General features: G+C 36.4%; 1 protein-coding gene and 1 long non-coding RNA gene across 2 annotated transcripts; one reads left to right on the forward strand and one right to left on the reverse strand.

Annotated features, from left to right (window-relative positions):
• Nucleotides 1–4,968: 4,968 nt before the first annotated feature.
• On the forward strand, nt 4,969–6,150 carry LOC134266596 (uncharacterized). The gene is made up of 3 exons (XR_009992004.1): nt 4,969–5,201; nt 5,437–5,540; nt 5,765–6,150. It is a non-coding gene; the product is annotated as an uncharacterized LOC134266596 (long non-coding RNA).
• A 5,160-nt stretch (nt 6,151–11,310) lies between these two features.
• Nucleotides 11,311–12,621, reverse strand: LOC134266595 (uncharacterized). The gene has a single exon (XM_062748817.1). It carries the CDS (start codon nt 12,619–12,621, stop codon nt 11,311–11,313), a length of 1,311 nt encoding a protein of 436 aa, XP_062604801.1.
• Between the last annotated feature and the right edge of the window lie 5,910 nt (nt 12,622–18,531).

Genomic DNA, 18,531 nt, shown 5'->3' on the forward strand with positions numbered 1-18,531 from the left:
ATAAGTGGTGGTCATTTTAAGAAAGTTAAACTTAATTTTATACCATTCTACAAGCTAATAAGGGCCCTGCTCGGCGTGTGCCCTATAGTGATCAGTCTGTCCGTCCGTCCGTCCGTCCTGCTGTCGGTCCGTCAGTCCGTCCGAGATCTCTTGTCCGGAGCATATCTTCTCTCCCTTTGGCCCAATCTGGCTCATACTTCACCCACAGAGTGCCCTTGGGTAACCTGTGTGCAGTGACCTTAAACCATGTTTCTAGGTCAAAGGTCAAGGTCAAAGCAGACTTGTGTGAAAAATCCTTGTCCGGAGCATATCTTTTCTCTCTTTGGCCCAATCTGGCTCATACTTCACCCACAGAGTGCCCTTGTGTTACCGGTATGCAATGAACTTGAACCATGTGTTTAGGTAAAAGGTCAAGGTCATAGCAGACTTGTGTGAAAAATCCTTGTCTGGAGCATATCTTTTCTCTCCTTAGACTAAAATAATTTCTACATGTTCCATGATGTTTCAGAAATATTCCATTTTTTTAACCCGCGTAGGCCGCCATAGAATGAAGCGACCTAGTTTCTTACCGAATGTAAACATCTAAAAATTATAGAAGTTATCTTATTATTTTCTTACGGTATGTCTTTAAATTTTAGATAGAGATTCTGCATTTACAATATCAAAGGTAATTTATCATATACTAAAAGCTAAAGTTGTAATATAAAAGATAATACGAAATGTCGTCTGCACGCCTCAGGAGACCTTAGGCCTAACGTTACGTACAAATAACATGTAATATGCTATGTTTGAGTTTGCGATGTGACAGTATACTATGTATTTTGAAAACTTTGTATCTATAACGCATAAACATTGCTATTTTCAATAAGTTTGAAAGCATTGTTAACCTACATTTTCGCTTTTCCACTGCGTCAACACACTTCGGCGCTCTTGGCTGGCATGTTTGGGTACCGCTTTCGAGAATGTTCCTGTAGGCTTAATTGTGATCTCGACAATTTTTTTTAATGTTTTAAAATTTCTGTCGGTTGGCTCTTTTAATGGAGTGGCATTCGGCATTCCTGTCGCTTTGAAACGGGCGATCCCGTCTTCTCGAGTCTTCCTCTCTCGACGTCAATTTCACTTGTCGACTTTCTTAGGCCTATGTCGTAAATATCATAATTTTGCACGAGTGTTGGTCATTTATACAACATAGAAAGATTTTTTATTTAAAGATAAATATAGTTAAACATATAAATCATAAAAACTGTAAAAACTTCTTTGTAAATTGTTATCAGTTTGAATTTTACAACATGTCTAAGTACGAAGACCCACTTGGGGTAAATTGATCAGAAGAATTCATCCTTAAAAAACCTTTTTCCTTTGCTCCTAGGTATTTTGCCAATCATCATATGCCTAGCTGTTCACACGGAGAGTTTAATTTGAATTAAATGCAAGTTTATTGCGTATTAGCATCGCTTAGCGTTCACACGGAGAATTGAATGCGAATTAGTTTACTTTGCATTATATTACTTCGTATTAGCTCTGTGTGAACGCTAAGCGCAGCTAATTTAAATTAAATTTTTGGGCATGCGTATATTGGCAAAATTAAGTCAAATGCATCATGTTGGTGGTCAGCTTTAAGTACTTGTGCTATTTTTGAGTGAAAAACTAAGTAAAAATGTATTGATAACTAAAATATGTCTCCAGATACTCTGAAATCATATCAAATGCATCTGCTTCAGTATAAGGTGACTTGACTTGTAAATGACGTCATAATTAATAGCCTTCCTCACGCCTGACTGTCGAAGTAAAAGTTTAATTTGCATTGGTTTACTTTGCATTAGATGTCATGTGAACCCAATTTAACTCGCATTAGTTTGATTCGCATTAGTTACTTTGCATTAATTTACTGCGAATTAAACTTGTTGCGTGAACAGAAGCAAAATGATTACTTTCATGCCCCTGGGTCAGGCGTATTTGGTATGGGGGAGGGGGTTGAATATAAATAGTCTGAAAATAAATTAATGCTTTGAAATCTGCTCTTTGGTATTCATTAACCTTTATGATGAAATTAAATTTCATATGATAAAATTTCCAAAATTGTGAAATATATGGCCCCAGGGTCAGTGGTTCCTGTGGGGTGGGATGCACAACTGGTTATTAAGTTATGGTTATATAAAGACTTTTTAAGTGCATTTTTTTTGTTACTTAATGATCTATCTCTGGGTATTAAGTAAATAAAGTACTGTTATCTGTTTTTATGCGCCCAGATCAATAGATTCGGAGCGTATATTGTTTTTGTCTAGTCTGTTTGTCTGTCTGTCTGTTGTGCAGCTATGCAGCACTGTTAAGGCTTACTATGAGAAATCAACGGAAAATAGAATTGCAAAAACGGGAGTTGTTTTTAAAACAGCATTTATTTTTATTCAGCTGTTCTATTATCACAGAACTTAAATACTTATGGAAATAGCATAGTATAACCTACTCTGTATTGTATGAAGTTTGGTCCCATCGATGGACAGTCACTTGATGAATGCATAGTATAGGTACAGTAGAGACGGTTTTATACGATAGAACGCTTATGACGTTGTAAATTCAAAGCACAAATCCATTTCTTAACAAATCTATATATACAAAAAAGAACTGTTTGTTACATTGTCCAAAATTGCCAGGTCTCAGTAATACGATGTAAGAATTCTGTCAAAATTTTTTTTCACTCCGTGTTTATTCAGTGTTGATTGCTGGTAGACACTTAAAGAGACGCTAAATAAACAATGAAACACCTGTGCTCTGAGAGAGTGTTAACTAACAGGGTAGTTAGGTGATTAGTGACGCTTGATTGCACCAACCTGGACTGTTCCAGTGAACCCAGCAGAATTGGAGACATGCCAAAGCCATTGTTAAACAATTAAAGTTTACTCAGAAACCGAGCTTCTTCTTTATCTATCACTGTTATTTCTTTTTTATTTCTTTTATTCTTTATTTCATACCTTGTTTAATAAATTAATTTAATAAATTTAAAGGTTATATTTAATATTTAAATCTAGCTCAAAATAAAATGTATAATTTTAAGACATTTTAAACCTTCGGACAGCCTTAATTATCATAACTGCTTGTGAACTTTAACCTTCGCCCAAACTTTTGAACCATAAGAGATAGAGACTTCATATTTAGTATGCATACTCTACCAATAAAGTTCTTTCAAACAAAACCAAGGTTAATGACCTTGTGACCTTGACTGTGACCTATATGCTAAAAAAAGCTTTTTCCTCTTTTTGCCATAACTTTTAACCATAGGTGATAGAGACTTCATATTTAGTATGCCTACTCCACTAACTAAGTTCTTTCAAATAACACCAAGGTCAATGACCTTGTGACCTTGACTGTGACCTATATGCTAAAAAAAGCTTTTTTCCACTTTTTGCTATAACTTTTGAACCATAGGAGATAGGGACTTCATATTTAGTATGCATACTCCACTAATTAAATTTTTTCAAACAAAACCAAGGTTAATGACCTTGTGACCCTGACAGAGACCTATATACCAAAAGTAGCTTTTTTGAACTATGTTGATGCAGGGCACATAGTGTTTCACAAAAACATCTTGTTCAGTATTCCATCAAGGAGGAGGAGCCCATCACCTTGACATATCCATTGTATCTGAGATATTGGTGTGTGAGATAATGAGGTTGTACTGTTATCTGTTTTTCAGTATTCCTTCGAGGAGGAGGAGCCCTTCTGAGGAGGACCGACTGTTTGAGGAAATGTTGGAAGAGGGACGACTGTAAGTAAAAACTTTGTAATAAGGTTCACATATTGATTGAATGAAAACTCAATTCTTACCCGCACCTCAGATCTCCAGATTTCCGCATTATTCCGCATTTTTTCCTCATTTTAATATGGAAAAAATGTGGAAAAAAATACGGAGAAAATTAACAATACGGAAAAGCAGAAAATATACGGAAATAATCCGGAAAATAAACGGAAATAATACGGAGAATTGGACATAGTCTATTTTTCATCTGGAAAAATATTGAACTCTTAACTTAGAATATTTTTCATCCGGAAAAAATACGGAGCTCTGGACTTAGAATTTTTTCATCAAGAACAAGAAGTGTTTGTGAGACACAGTAGCACCTGGCGGCAACATTAAGTTCTAAAAAGCAATTTTTAGCAAATGGGTCTCAGTCAAGGTCACACAATCATTGTTCTTGGTGTCATTTGAAAGCACTTTATTAGTGTAGTATGCATACCAAATATCTATCATCTATGGTTCAAAAGTTATGGCGAAAATTCGGAAAAAAAAGCTATATTTAGCACATAGGTCACAGTCAAGGTCACAAGGTCATTGATCTTGGTGTCAGTTGAAGGTGCCTAATTAGTGGAGTATGCACACCAAATATGAAGTCTCTATCTCTCACGGTTTTAAAATTATGGCGAAAGTTCGAAAAAGCTATTTTTAGCATATAGGTCACAGTCAAGGTCACAGACCTTGTTGTCAGTTGAAAGTGCCTAATTAGTGGAGTATGCATACCAAATATGAAGTCTCTATCTCTCACCGTTCAGAAGTTATGGCAAAAGTTCCAAAAAGCTATTTTTAGCATAAAGGTCACAGTCATGGTCACAAGGTCATTGACCTTGGTGTCAGTTGAAAGTGCCTAATTAGTGGAGTATGCATACTAAATATGAAGTCTCTATCTCTCACGGTTTAGAAGTTATGGCGAAAGTTCGAAAAAGCTATTTTTAGCATAAAGGTCACAATCAAGGTCATAAGGTCATTGACCTTGGTGTCAGTTGAAAGTGTTTTTGTAGTGGAGTATCCATACCAAATATGAAGTCTCTAAGTTTCACGGTTCAAAAGTTATGGCGAAGGTTAAAGTTGACAACAGACAAACAAACAGACAGACATACAGCTAAACAGACAGACAGGACAAAAACAATATGCGCCCCAAAAAAATTTGGGTGCATAAAAACTGTCTTGGGGTTAACAGCAGTTCTCTGTTTCTCCTGAATGTTATGTACAATTTGATCGGGATCGGAAGAATGTTTCAAAAAGTCGGGCTCAGTGATCAATTAATTTAAACAACAGACCGCCAAAATTTAACCTTGGCCTCCATGTTGCAACGTCTGCTCTGTCTAAAGGAAGAAGTTTGTTGACCAGACAGCCTGAGATCGTATTGCTGTATCAACCAAAAGATGCAGATACACGTATTTCATATGCGGTAGGTCAGTCATATTTTTTTAACATGTGTGTCACTGTGATGATGAAAATAAATACTCTAGGCCTAGGACTGAGCTACCAGGCTATGTACGTTTCAGCCAATATGCCCATGATTCAAATCTTTCAATCAGCTCATAGAATTTTATTATGGTTAACCACAATTAAAGGTGTTAATTTTGGTGAGCCATGGGCTGTAATCTCTAGCAATGATTTACCATACATTTTTTTTTTGGTAGCGTCTGTGCATGAGGAGGAGATTTCTGAAAAAGAGTAAGTGCTTATTCAACTTACTGCGATTTTAACGGGCTTAAAGCTTGGTCCATGGATGGTTATGTTTGAGGTATATATATTCTTTTATTTCTTTTTTTATTGCTTGTTTAATTAAAAACAGTCAACTATGATTGTCATTATTATAAATAATATTTTAAACAGTCAAATTGATATTAAATTGAAGAACCCAAACTTGTATTTATAAAAAGATTTTAAAAGGAATAAAAGCAATGAATTTAAATATTATTAATATTGCACCATTATAATTTAAGAACTTTTTTTTTTAATTGATAGGATTTGACAATTCGACCGCAAGTGCTGCTGCAAGAAATTAAACATGCAGAGACCTTACAAATTACAAAGAAGTCTGAAGAAAATTTTTATTGGACAGATGGGTGTAAAGCACAGACCTGAGATATAAATTGAATTGTGAGAAATATGAATCAGGGATGCAGGTAGAAAATGGCAAATGTGATCCAGATTGATAAAAAATGTCTAAAGTTTTTTCTTGTTTTGTAAATATTCAATGCTATGTCAATTGTTATTTTTTCCCCAATACCTAATAGTGTTGAACATTTCACTCCCACTTTTGCTTAAATAGAATGAATAAATTTCCATTTATTTAATATAAATATTAAAAAATGCCACATTTTTTCCATGATGAACTTGTGGCTTAAATAAGAGTTCCAGTTTTTTTTCCATATGTAGCCAGTGGTAAAACATCAGAACTAACAATCTGGTTCAGGTTCAATATTATATTTATTAATGTTGAAATAAGACGTCAAAAACCTGAAATATTACAATTACACACAACATATAGACGACACATAGACAGACATTTAGACAGATAATTAAAACATAATAGACTTTACTTTAGAATAGATTCTTACCGGGACACACACAGGAATTACAAATATTACTATCTGTTATTGACTATAGAGTAGAGTACACATCTAACCAATTCAACGGCTAGGCTCAGAGTGCCCGATGTTAGTGCGTGAAAGCGGGAATTTGGTGAATAGGATAAAGTCATGTGACTGTCCGTCTAGTGTCTAAAAATAACAACAACCTCATTCACACAAAGTCTTTCACACCACATTCTCACATATACGCAGCGCAAGTATAGTAATTAAAGGCAGTAAATAATACATAACCCTGGTTACATACTCCCCCTCTTCGTTGAAATGGCTCCTGACATTTCCAAAGAAGTATGTACAATAATAGTAACCATGAAATATAAATAAAAACCAATTTACCTGATACAACTCACCACAATGAAATCAAGTAATTAAATTAAAACCTCATCAATGACCATCAAACTTCAAACATCAACAAGACACATAATATACAAATGTACCAATCAATGTAGGAATACCTGACCAATGAATTCCTCCATACTCCATATGACACACAAGTCATGAAACTATTTACACGTACCTCAATACACCTCATTAAAGTTTTACAACTTTTAAGAGCTAATCCCATAAACACTAGACACAAATTATTATATACAATGAGTTTAAGGATTAGGGGAATAATGAATATGGTCATTATTATAATATTTTTTTTTTAAATTTTTATTTTAATTTATTAAAATCCCGGGTAAACTGCATCATAAAAACATTTCGGCATAAAAGCAGTTTTCAGCATAAAAATCGGTTCTCGGCATAAAGCAATATCATAAAAAACCGTTTACATTATCCATTCCCCATACCGATCTGGGAATTTTTTCATTCTGGTCGACCGTCTCGGCAAAATCGGTAAAGGCGACTGTGATTGGTCTGAAATAAACTGACTATGTGGACCGCTCACAGAAGCTCTGGTACTACTGCTGTCTGACTCACTGGTGTAACCTGACTGTCTGGGAGAACTCACACTCTGAAAGGAAGGACTTGAATTCTGAAATGAAGAAATATTTTGATTAGTACCATCTGATACACTAGAAACTTTAGATCTTGATACACTGTGTTGATCTGATGATTCTTTGCTGAACTCATCTCTATTTCTGGGTATCCTTGATTTCACTTCAATTGTTACTTCATCATCCGAACTCTCAGAATCGGACTCCGGAAGTTCATCAGAATTCTTAGGCTTCTTGTTCCTCCTTGTCACAGGTGTCCTATAAACAACAGGTTCATCAATGTCACATGCTGGTATCTGGTTAAATGGTAGCAGCATATTTCTGTGCAGTGTCTTTGTGGCTCGTCCTGATGTACTCTTCACTCTGAAAACAGGGATCTCGGGATTGGGAATTTCTGTGATAACATAAACTTCTGAATCCCATCTGTCTGCTAGTTTATTCTTTCCCTTTAATCCTACTTTCCGCACAAGGACTCTGTCTCCAATCTCCAGCTTACAGAACCTCACTCTCTGGTCATACTTATTCTTGTTCTTGTCAGATATTCTCCTAGCTTCTTGAGAGGCATGTCTATATGCTGACACCATCCTGTCCTTAAGTTTCTCAACATAACCATGGTGATCTCCTTTCTCGTGTTCCAAGTCCATACCAAAGAATACATCTATGGGAAGCTTAGGATGCCAACCGAACATCAGGTAGTGTGGAGTGTATCCCGTTGCATCATTTCTGGTCGCATTGTAGGCTTGAACGAGTGGAGCAACATGGGATTTCCAGTCTGACTTCTGCTTCTCGTTGAGTGTTGAGAGCATCTTGATGAGTGTTTGGTTGAATCGCTCAGCTGAGCCATTTCCCATCGGGTGGTACGGCGTAGTCCTTGTTTTCTTTATTCCTAGGAGTTTGCAGAGTTCTTGGATTACTTTTGACTCAAAGTTACGTCCTTGGTCACTGTGTAATTTCTCAGGAAAGCTGTAATGTAGAAAGAAGTTATCAAATAAAGCTTTAGCTGTAGTATGAGCAGTTTGATTTTTACATGGAATGGCTTGAGCGAATCTGGTAAAGTGATCCGTTATGACTAAAATACTCTCGAAGCCTCCTTTGGATTGTTCTAAACTCAGAAAATCTATGCAAACTAACTCCATGGGTCTTGTCGTCACAATCGGTATAAGTTCTGCTGCAGGTCTCACAGGTGTTTTACTACATATGCATCTATTACAGGTCTCTATCTTCCTAGTGATGTCGTTCTCCATGCCTGGCCAATAAAATCTCTGTCTGGCTAACCAAAGGGTTTTATCTTTTCCTGGGTGTCCGACATCATCATGTATTCCCTGTAATGCAACTGATCGAAAACTCTCTGGGACTACTAACTGATAAGATCTCTTACCATCCTGGAAAGCGGTTTTACAAAGAACTCCATCTACCACTTGCAGCTTCTTCAAAATTCTCATGTACCTCTGAACATCTGGAGATTCTTTCCATATATTTCCTCCCCTAGGTCGGAAATCGCTTTTCAGGATCTGTAGAACTCTGTTGATGGCTTCATCTCTGGACTGTTCTTCTATCCAGTCATGACTGCTGAGTGTGTCGCTGGGGAAAATCTCCTCATCCGCGGCTTGAGGGGCATCTTCCTCGGAAACACTCTGGCAACATGGTATCTGTACTGAAGCAGCATTACAAAGAGCCTTAACCGTGTCCTTAAAAACCACTGGTTTCCTGGATAGACCATCAGCATCTGCATTTAAGTTTCCACTTCTGTATGAAATCTGGAAGTTATAATTAGTAAGACTGGCTACCCATCTCTGGCTTGTTGCATCAAGCTTGGCCTTGGTGAATATGTAAGTTAGCGGATTGTTGTCCGTGATTACCTCAAACTGATTCCCGTACAGGTAGTCATGTAGCTTATCACATACCGCCCACTTAAGCGCCAAGAACTCGAGCTTGTGTGCAGCGTAGTTCTTCTCACTGGGTCTCAGTCCTCTGCTTGCGTACGCAATCACCCTCTTTTGACCTCCTTGCACTTGATACAGGATTGCTCCCAGGCCTTTGGAACTGGCATCCGTATGTAGTATAAAAGGCTTGTTGTATTCTGCATACCCTAAGACAGGTGGTGTTGTCAATTTTTCCTTGATGTCCCGGAAAGCCTTTTCCTCCGTTTCTGTCCAAATCCATGGTACTGGTTTCTTCTTGGAGTTTGGTTTACTGAGTGCCTTCTGCTTCTTACTAGTTTTGGTCTCATGGCCTTTCAATAAGTTGTTCAGTGGAGCAATGATACTGGCAAAGTTCTTCACAAATCGCCGGTAGTAGCCGATGAACCCTAAAAACTGTCTCAGCTCCTTAACATTGGTAGGTGTTGGCCATTCCGCAACAGCAGCAACTTTTTCTGGGTCCGTGGAAATTCCTGACTCTGAAATAATATGACCTAGATATGTAACAGACTGTTTGAAAAATTCACATTTTGAAGGTTTAAGTTTTAAGCCATGTTCTTCTAATCTCTGAAACACTCTTTCTAAACGTTTACAATGTTCCTCGAAAGTTTTGGAAAAAATCAAAATATCGTCAAGAAAAATCAAACACTCTTTGAGATGAATTTCACCCATGCATTTCTCCATAAGTCTTTGAAACGTTGCTGGAGCATTTGTCAAGCCAAAACACATTCTATTACATTCGTAAAATCCAAAGTTACCTACTGAGAAAGCTGTTTTGTGTTTGTCCTGTTCCTCTATCTCCACCTGCCAGTATCCTGACCGCAAGTCTAATTTACTGAAGTACTTGGCACCACTCAGTGTATCAATGACATCGTCAAAGCGTGGTAGCATGTAACAATCTTTACGAGTCTTTGAATTCAAAACACGCATATCGATACAAAAGCGAAGAGAACCGTCTGTTTTTCTAACTAAGACTACATTAGAACTATAGTTACTGTGGGATTCTCTAATCACACCTGCCTGTAGCATTTCTTTGATATGCTGTCTTACTTCATCATACATACCAGGAGGTATTCTCCTGTAAGGTAACTTAAATGGAGTCTTATCTTCAAGTTTGATACTATGCTTGACCAAGTCTGTCTTCCCTAGATCCAATGGACCTCTGGAGAAAACATGACTATACCTTGTCAGTAATTGGTTCACAGTTTTAAACTGTGGTTCTGATAATGAAGTCCTATCTACTTTCACACCCAACTCTATAGGATTCACCTTATCTGACTGAGAGTTATTCCCCTTTAGGGTAGATACACTTTCAATAACTTTTGCTTCCTGTAGAGAACAAAGTATTGAATTGGGTCTCAGTGTAATAGGTTTAGCAGAAATATTGCACACCTTGACTTTGACTTTGGGTTTGACAATATTCTGTGACAAAGTGACAACTCTCGGACACACTGCATAACTGTCATTACTATGAGAATTCTCAGTCACTAAAGTAGAAATATTTCTGTCTACACCTCTTGCTATTCCATTGACAACAAGCGACTGATATGGTTCTATAGTTATGTTTTTCTTACTAGTTGTCTTGACACAATATGACTTGCACTGTGTACTGTCAATAGCCAATTGCCACGCATCAGGTAACTGACAGGACATATGCGAGTAATAATCTCTACAGATTCTCAAAATATTTGTTCCAACAATAACAGGACAGTGTCTGTTGAACTCTGTATCTGGTACTATCACGATTGGAACAAATAGTTCAATATCGAGTAACTTGATTGTACACTCAATGTAACCTTTGTACTGCAGAACTGAACCATCCGCTACAGATATTTGCAGTCCAAGGGTAGACAACTCTTTCAACTCTGGTTTGTCTATAAGATTGTTGTACTCTTTATCAGACAATGTTGTAATCATAGACCCACTGTCTAATAAAGCATTCATAGTCACACCCTGTAACACAATTTCTACTTCATTTGACTCACCAATCATGTCACATTTAATTTGTTGGCCATTACCTCTGAGTACACTGGTCTCTCCTCGGCCACTAGTAGAGACCACTAAAAGTTTGGGTCATGCTTCTCTGTCCCTGAACTATGATACTGTCCCTTGGGCTTACCATATCCTCTATACTGACCTCTTTGCAGGTTTCCTCGACTTCCTCTGTAGGAGTCACTACTGTGAGAATTTCCCCTAAAATACTCACCTCTTCCTCGGTTAGTACTCTGTCTTCCTCTGAAGCTACCTCTCCCTCTACTATAATCTTGTCTAGAGTCAACTTTAGGTGCATCAAGTTTCATCAAAATCTGACTAAACTTATCCTCAATCTTACCCTCTAACTCTGTCTGTAAATTCTGAATTTTCTTGTTAATTCTTTCCTCAGCTTCACTTTCTACTGATATACCATGTTGATGTAACCTGGGATTTTTATCAACACCTTGACTCACCTTTTCTGAACTCTTTTTGTTGATCATAATTTCTTTCTCAACCCTTCTAATCTCAAGTAAAAGCTGATCATAATTCTTAAGCGTATCGTACTTATGACGCGTTTGTGATTTTAACCAATCAGAACTCAACGAAGTCCAGAATTTATGACGGAGTAAATCATTCTTTGATGATTTATTCAAATAACCATTGTCAATTGCATTCTGTAACATGCTTTCTAATCTACACCCAAAAGATGTTGCACACTCACCCTGAAATTGATATGCATTAAAGAACTCTTGCATGATCATAGCATTATTTGACACTTCACCAAATAAAATATTTAGTTTGTCAAGTATTTCTTGTACACTAGCTTTTTCACCAAGAGGAATAAGCATGGTTTTAGCTGTACCCCTCAGAGATCTTCTGATACTCTGAATAATAACTGTCTCTTTTATTTCAGGATCATTCATAAGACACTGAACCTCATATCGCCACTCTCTATAAGTAACATCACCCTTTTGTGGGGGTTCATCACCAGAAAACTGGGGAATTCTAGGGATTTGAGAATGTGTTACCTCATAAAAATGGGATGTGTTCCCTTCTTGACTTAATTTAAAGGGATTGCTTTGAGGGGGTAAACCACTGAAACTCTTAAATTTAACCTCACCATAGGGGTCACCTTTACCAATGTCAGCTGGTACACTGGGAGGGGGTGGGAATTGATATGGTTCAGAAGTTTTAGCATTGGGGAACATTAATGGCTTTTGATCTTTACTTACAACAGGAGTACTTGTTTTTGGAACATCCGCCTCTGAAACACCTGCAAAGTCCAACTTACTTTCCTCATGCAATGAACCACCCTCTTCTTTAGCCTTATCAAGTAACTTCTTGAGTTTTTCAGACACCTTATCTGCCTTTTTAGACTCTTCAACCTTATCTGCCATTTTAGACTCTTCAACTTTCTACACAAGTCAAACAAACTTTCAATAACACTAAAGTTCAACTAATGGTCACTCAAATGTATCACTTACTAGTAATAAACTTGATAAAGTACAAGTAACCTGTAATCACCTGTTATATCAATTCATAAAAACGCAGCGCAGATATGCAATATGCAAATCTCATGAAAAATATCATTGGCAAGCATATACACACACTCAGACAAAGTAACACTCATGCACATCATCTGTCACTAAAGGTCAAAGTTGCCATGTCAGTGCAAAGGTTAGTAGCATGCAAGGGAAGTGCAAAGAAATGATGACCTAATTTCTAATACAAGATTTTTTTTAACTAATTCCCGGTATAATCAATTTCCAAAAGTACACAAATAAATTTCAATTCCAAAACAGAAATGATAAACTTTACAATTTTTCAGAAAAAAAAAAAAAAATCAAAACAAAATAAACAAATAACCTTACAAGTAAATAAATAGCAGGCCTGAATTTAAAAAAATATTGCTTTTATAAACACCAAGAAAAAAAATAAAGTTCAAATGTTAAACAGAAATGAAAATAAAGAAATCGAAAAACAAAATTGATCGATCAGCTGTTTAAAGAATTTCCGGAAGCTTGTTCTAAATTTAGATCTAAAAATAAACTCGGGAATTCCCTAAGCAAGAAGATGACAAAACGACAAAACAAATTCAATCTTTCACAGCACAAATACAGACACAAATACAACACAGGATAATCACATCATATAAGAACAGATAAGTAATCACTGAATTACACAGTACCTGAGGCCTCGTTGCTTAGTTCCGAGTTTCCTCGCGGATCAATGCGGTTCGTGCGGGTCACGTGGTTCGCCGCGCCTTTGGATCCGTGCGTATTCCCGCCATTCGTGAAACACTGAATTCGTCGTAAAGTTGACACACTTTTTCACTCTGTCGTTCCTTGGTAATAACGGAATATAAACGCACAGGCACAAACACACACAGAATCACCTCTTCATATGGGTTTCCATGGTATAGGTACTGGCGTGAAAATAGAAGTAACCGCTCCGGCTCGTCTCAGCCACGGTCCTCGTCTCAATAAGTCCGTCCCCCGGGGATTGAGATTCCAAGGAAATAAAGCTTTGGTGTGATGTCCCGGTTTATTAGAATTGCGTGGGCGCCATTTGTAGCCAGTGGTAAATCATCAGAACTAACAATCTGGTTCAGGTTCAATATTATATTTATTAATGTTGAAATAAGACGTCAAAAACCTGAAATATTACAATTACACACAACATATAGACGACACATAGACAGACATTTAGACAGATAATTAAAACATAATAGACTTTACTTTAGAATAGATTCTTACCGGGACACACACAGGAATTACAAATATTACTATCTGTTATTGACTATAGAGTAGAGTACACATCTAACCAATACAACGGCTAGGCTCAGAGTGCCCGATGTTAGTGCGTGAAAGCGGGAATTTGGTGAATAGGATAAAGTCATGTGACTGTCCGTCTAGTGTCTAAAAATAACAACAACCTCATTCACACAAAGTCTTTCACACCACATTCTCACATATACGCAGCGCAAGTATAGTAATTAAAGGCAGTAAATAATACATAACCCTGGTTACACATACATGCTCCTATTTGTTTGTCAAAGATATAAGATCCAATACATTGCTCATGAACATAATGTGTAATTTTGTTCATTCATTTATATGTTTTTTTCTCATAATGATACAATAAATTGTATATAATTTTGCACATTGTTGATGGTTTTGTAAATATTTATGTATGTATGCATCATGTAGCGGTTTTATTAGCCATTTTATAACCATGTGATTAACTCCGTATTTTCTCCAGATTTCCGTATTTCCGCATTTTATCAACCAAGTAAATACCTCCATATTTTGTATATATGGAAATGCGGAAATCTGGAGAGAATACGGAAAAAGAGTCCAAATACTCCCATCCACATTTTCTCCATATTTTGAATATGGAGAAAATCTGGAAATTTGAATACGGAGAAAATCTGGAATGAATGCGGAAAATTAGTCCAAATACTCCCGTCCGCATTTTTTCCTTATTTTGAATAAGGAAAAAATGTGGAGATCTGAGGTGCGGGTTATTTCTCTTTAAGAGATATGTATTTGAAAAAAGGGTAGGTGTTCAATTAGCTGTCAATTTGTGAATATTTCCATTTCTATTTGTTTTCTCTTTGATTACTCTTATACCCCATTCATACGACATGATTTACATACCTCAGTATATTTTACACATAAGTAATTTTACTCACGTGTGCAATTTTTGTCGTATGAACGGATTTACACATATGCAAATTCTGCACAGTGGAGTAAATTTACACCTGGTCAGGACTAGGTGCAAATTAACTTTTGCATACCTTTTGTAGCAAATTATTAGTTCATGTGTGTAAATTTTGTCGTATGAACACGCAGCAAATTTACTTATGTATGTATTTTGTTTTGTTTATTGATTAAATCTCTATTTTAAGTATTTTTCGATTGTGTATGCATTGGTTCGTAAAATATAAGTTGGTAAACATGGTGGCTAAAAGGCAAGACTCTAAACAATGAGTCATTATCTCCCCTGAGATAAATTTTCGAATTTGCAAAAACGAGGGCATCTTGCACCCTTTCTGGCAAACTTTTTTTATATCTTAAAAAAAAAATAAAAATGGTGGTCGCTTAAATAAGTCCCCTGTAGGACCGATAAGTATAGCCCTTACTGTACAAGTTGTCTCCTTTGGAATGTTCCAACCTTCTCTGTTTTTAATTGAGGCAGGCTACTCATATATAAGTTAATGTTACAGGAATTTCAATAAACTCGCTGAAAGTAAGCATTTGTAAGTATCCTTTTTGGCACATAACCCCATAATGCCCAGGGGTTTGTGTATATTTCCTTTTCACATATTTGTATTGTTTAAAGATTTTTTGAGATCAATAACTATTAGTTTTCAGTATTCTATTCATTACCCTTGAAAATACATAATTACTTTACTGATGTTTTTCACACTAATTGATAGTCAATTGTGTACACATGTTCACTGAATTGACGACGGATTTTTCCGTTATTTTCTGATCATGACAATGAACACACGGCGGGTGAGACTGGTCGGCAGGGGATGCTCACTCCTCCATGGCAAGTGATCCCATCTCTGATGTTCTGGATGTTCGTGTTTGCTCTGCTCCTATTTTGTACAGTTTTATGGACTTTGATATTGAATATTATTCTCTCTCCATATCCTTCCTGTATCATATTCAATAGGATATTATATAATGGCCTCACATATCTGATGTACTGTAGATTTCCCAACACAAAAAAGATTCCAATCGTCCTATTTCTGCTGAAGACGTCAATCAGTAGATGGCAACAGTAATCTTTTTCTTTACATCCTACGGCTCTTACAGTAGAGAAAAATTTTTAAAAAACTTAAAATATGTACAGTAATTATAATTTAATTGTACCATGTGTATCTTGATCTCAAATGGAGAGAACTAATATAGGCCCCTGGCCTGCTGTTCAATCCATATTCATATTGTACTCTTTGTATAAAGGAAATTAAAGGAAAATTTTAATATTTTTTCTTCTTTGTGTGTAAATTCTTATGCCATTCCTTATAATTAAAACATTCAGTTCCTTTCCTTTCGTACCAATATATTAATTTGTGGATCAGATTTCCACCCTAGTCTTTAAGGAACATTCAAAAGTTAGGTTTTTACCCAAACAGTAAGAAAATAACCTTTTCTATGGAAATTCACAATTTTTAATCTGTCCATCTCCTTATTTTATATGAAAATATGAGGATTTACTTACAGTACATAAATCTCGTCTGAACGCATTGCAAATTAACTTTTACTTACGTGTGTAGATTTACTTATATGTAAATTTGCACACATAAGTAAATTTTCGTCGTATGAATGGGGTATTAGTTAATGAAGTTGATTTCTTGATAATTCTACTGTAATGTAAATTAGACAAATCAATTGGAAAGTAGCCAAGGAGGCCAAATACAGATGTAAATCTTGTGTGCATGTGTGTTTGTGTCTGACACTAAGGAGGCCACATATGCATGTAAATTTTGTGCGGCTGTCTTTATGTTTGACGCTAGTGGACGAGGACTAATTGAAATTTACATACCCTCGGCGTTGGCGTCCCAGGTTAAGGTTCAATTTTTTGAAGCAGTTTTCTTTTTAAGTACTTCTGTGTCCTATAGTGATTAGACATGCATGGAAGATGCTTCTAATGTGTTTAATTGTACCAGTCAAAGTTTCAGATGCTGCAATTTTAGCAAAGGAATGACCAGGTTAATGGTTTAACAAGTTGCTGTCCTTTAAAAAAGGACTGCAATACGTGGACCATATGCGTGTTTGTCTAACTGAAATTCAACTATGAAAATTTCTAAGTGTAGGGAATATTCATGTAAGGTTTGTTCACTTATTCTAAAATCATCTGCCACTTATAACTGATCGTAGTCTCAAAGCACACATGTGAAATTTTATTTCCGATTAGCGATCTTTAGTTTTGTCAGTTTTAACATGTTTTAAAAATCGGGTTATTTTAACACGTGTAACACATATTGGCTGGGAATTGACGCCTGTTCTGGATGTATACGGAAGAAATTTATCATGGGAAAAATGGAGATCTGATGGTTCACGTGTAGCACACCTCTGTACAACGCAGATTTTTTTTATTTTGTCGGATCCCCCATCCACACCCCCACTCCCCAACACACACACTTTAAAAACCCTTGCTACAGATCTTTATGAAACAATAATTAGATTGTTGAAATATTAAATTATTTTGCAAGTCTTGATGCACAAAACTTATGCCGGTGAAAACTTGCTCTACTTTAAAAGCTTTAAAAGCTAAATGTATCTCTGTTCGTTGAGTGACGTTTCTCATTCAAGTTGTAAAGTTACATGTACTATATACTGTAACTTCTAAAATGTTTGTACCATTTAAAAGAGAAGAAATCGGATCTGCCAATAAATATGTAAATGTGATGTGCAGATTTAAAAGCCTGATTTGCCAATGAATGGCATATTTTAATTCGAATAGGGCGAATTATTCTACGGGCAAGTTACCTAAGGTGTGAACTCTCTAGCGTTCGCGCGCATGCGTAGCCTGTCGTTTGCCCAGGGCATCCGGTTTTACTTCGCTTATATATTTACTGCGTGGACCGCAGGGTCCACGCAATAAAGTTTATGGAATTTCAGCATAATTATGTTAATTTTTAGCAGAAAGATGAATATCAGGTACATAATTTTATGCCTGTCTTTATGGTCAAAAAATGATATTACTGTGTGAGAACTGGGCATTAATTATCATGTTATTTGTTCATGTCCATCCATCTGTCTTGAACTCCCTTTAAATCTGGCTCAAATATTAAAATTAAAATATGAAGTGTAGATCAAGTAATCCATTTTTTCCCTTCCACTCTTGGAACTGTTTATGATTTTTAAAACATGCTTGTTTATCACATGCCATGCTGCACCAATATGTGAGGAATAGGTGAAAGAGGCAAAAAATTTCTCTGTATACAGAAATATACAACGAAAAGAACTTTCTTTTTATCATTAATTGCCTTATTTCAAATTTGCCCACAAGCAACAAGAGAAATAAAACAATGACAGAGTTTGACCCTTGTGATTGTAGGGATGAGGAGAGGCTTCGTTTGGTACATGAGAGCGTGCGGGCGGCCGAGGAGGAGCTGCGGCTACTGAGAGAGGAGACTGAGGTAAACATTAACTGTCTAACACAGCTCGTGCTCCGCGTACAAAAATAGTTTACGTTTCACAGGTGTAGTTTAGATTACTACTGAGAGAGGAGACGGAGGTAAACAGTAACTGTCTATCACAGCTCGGGCCCCGTGTACAAAAACAGTTTAT

Source organism: Saccostrea cucullata, unplaced genomic scaffold (genome assembly GCF_032062105.1).
Source record: "Saccostrea cucullata isolate Sc308-1 unplaced genomic scaffold, CSIRO_AGI_Scuc_v1 ctg10254, whole genome shotgun sequence".
NCBI classification, from domain to species: Eukaryota; Metazoa; Mollusca; class Bivalvia; order Ostreida; family Ostreidae; genus Saccostrea; species Saccostrea cuccullata.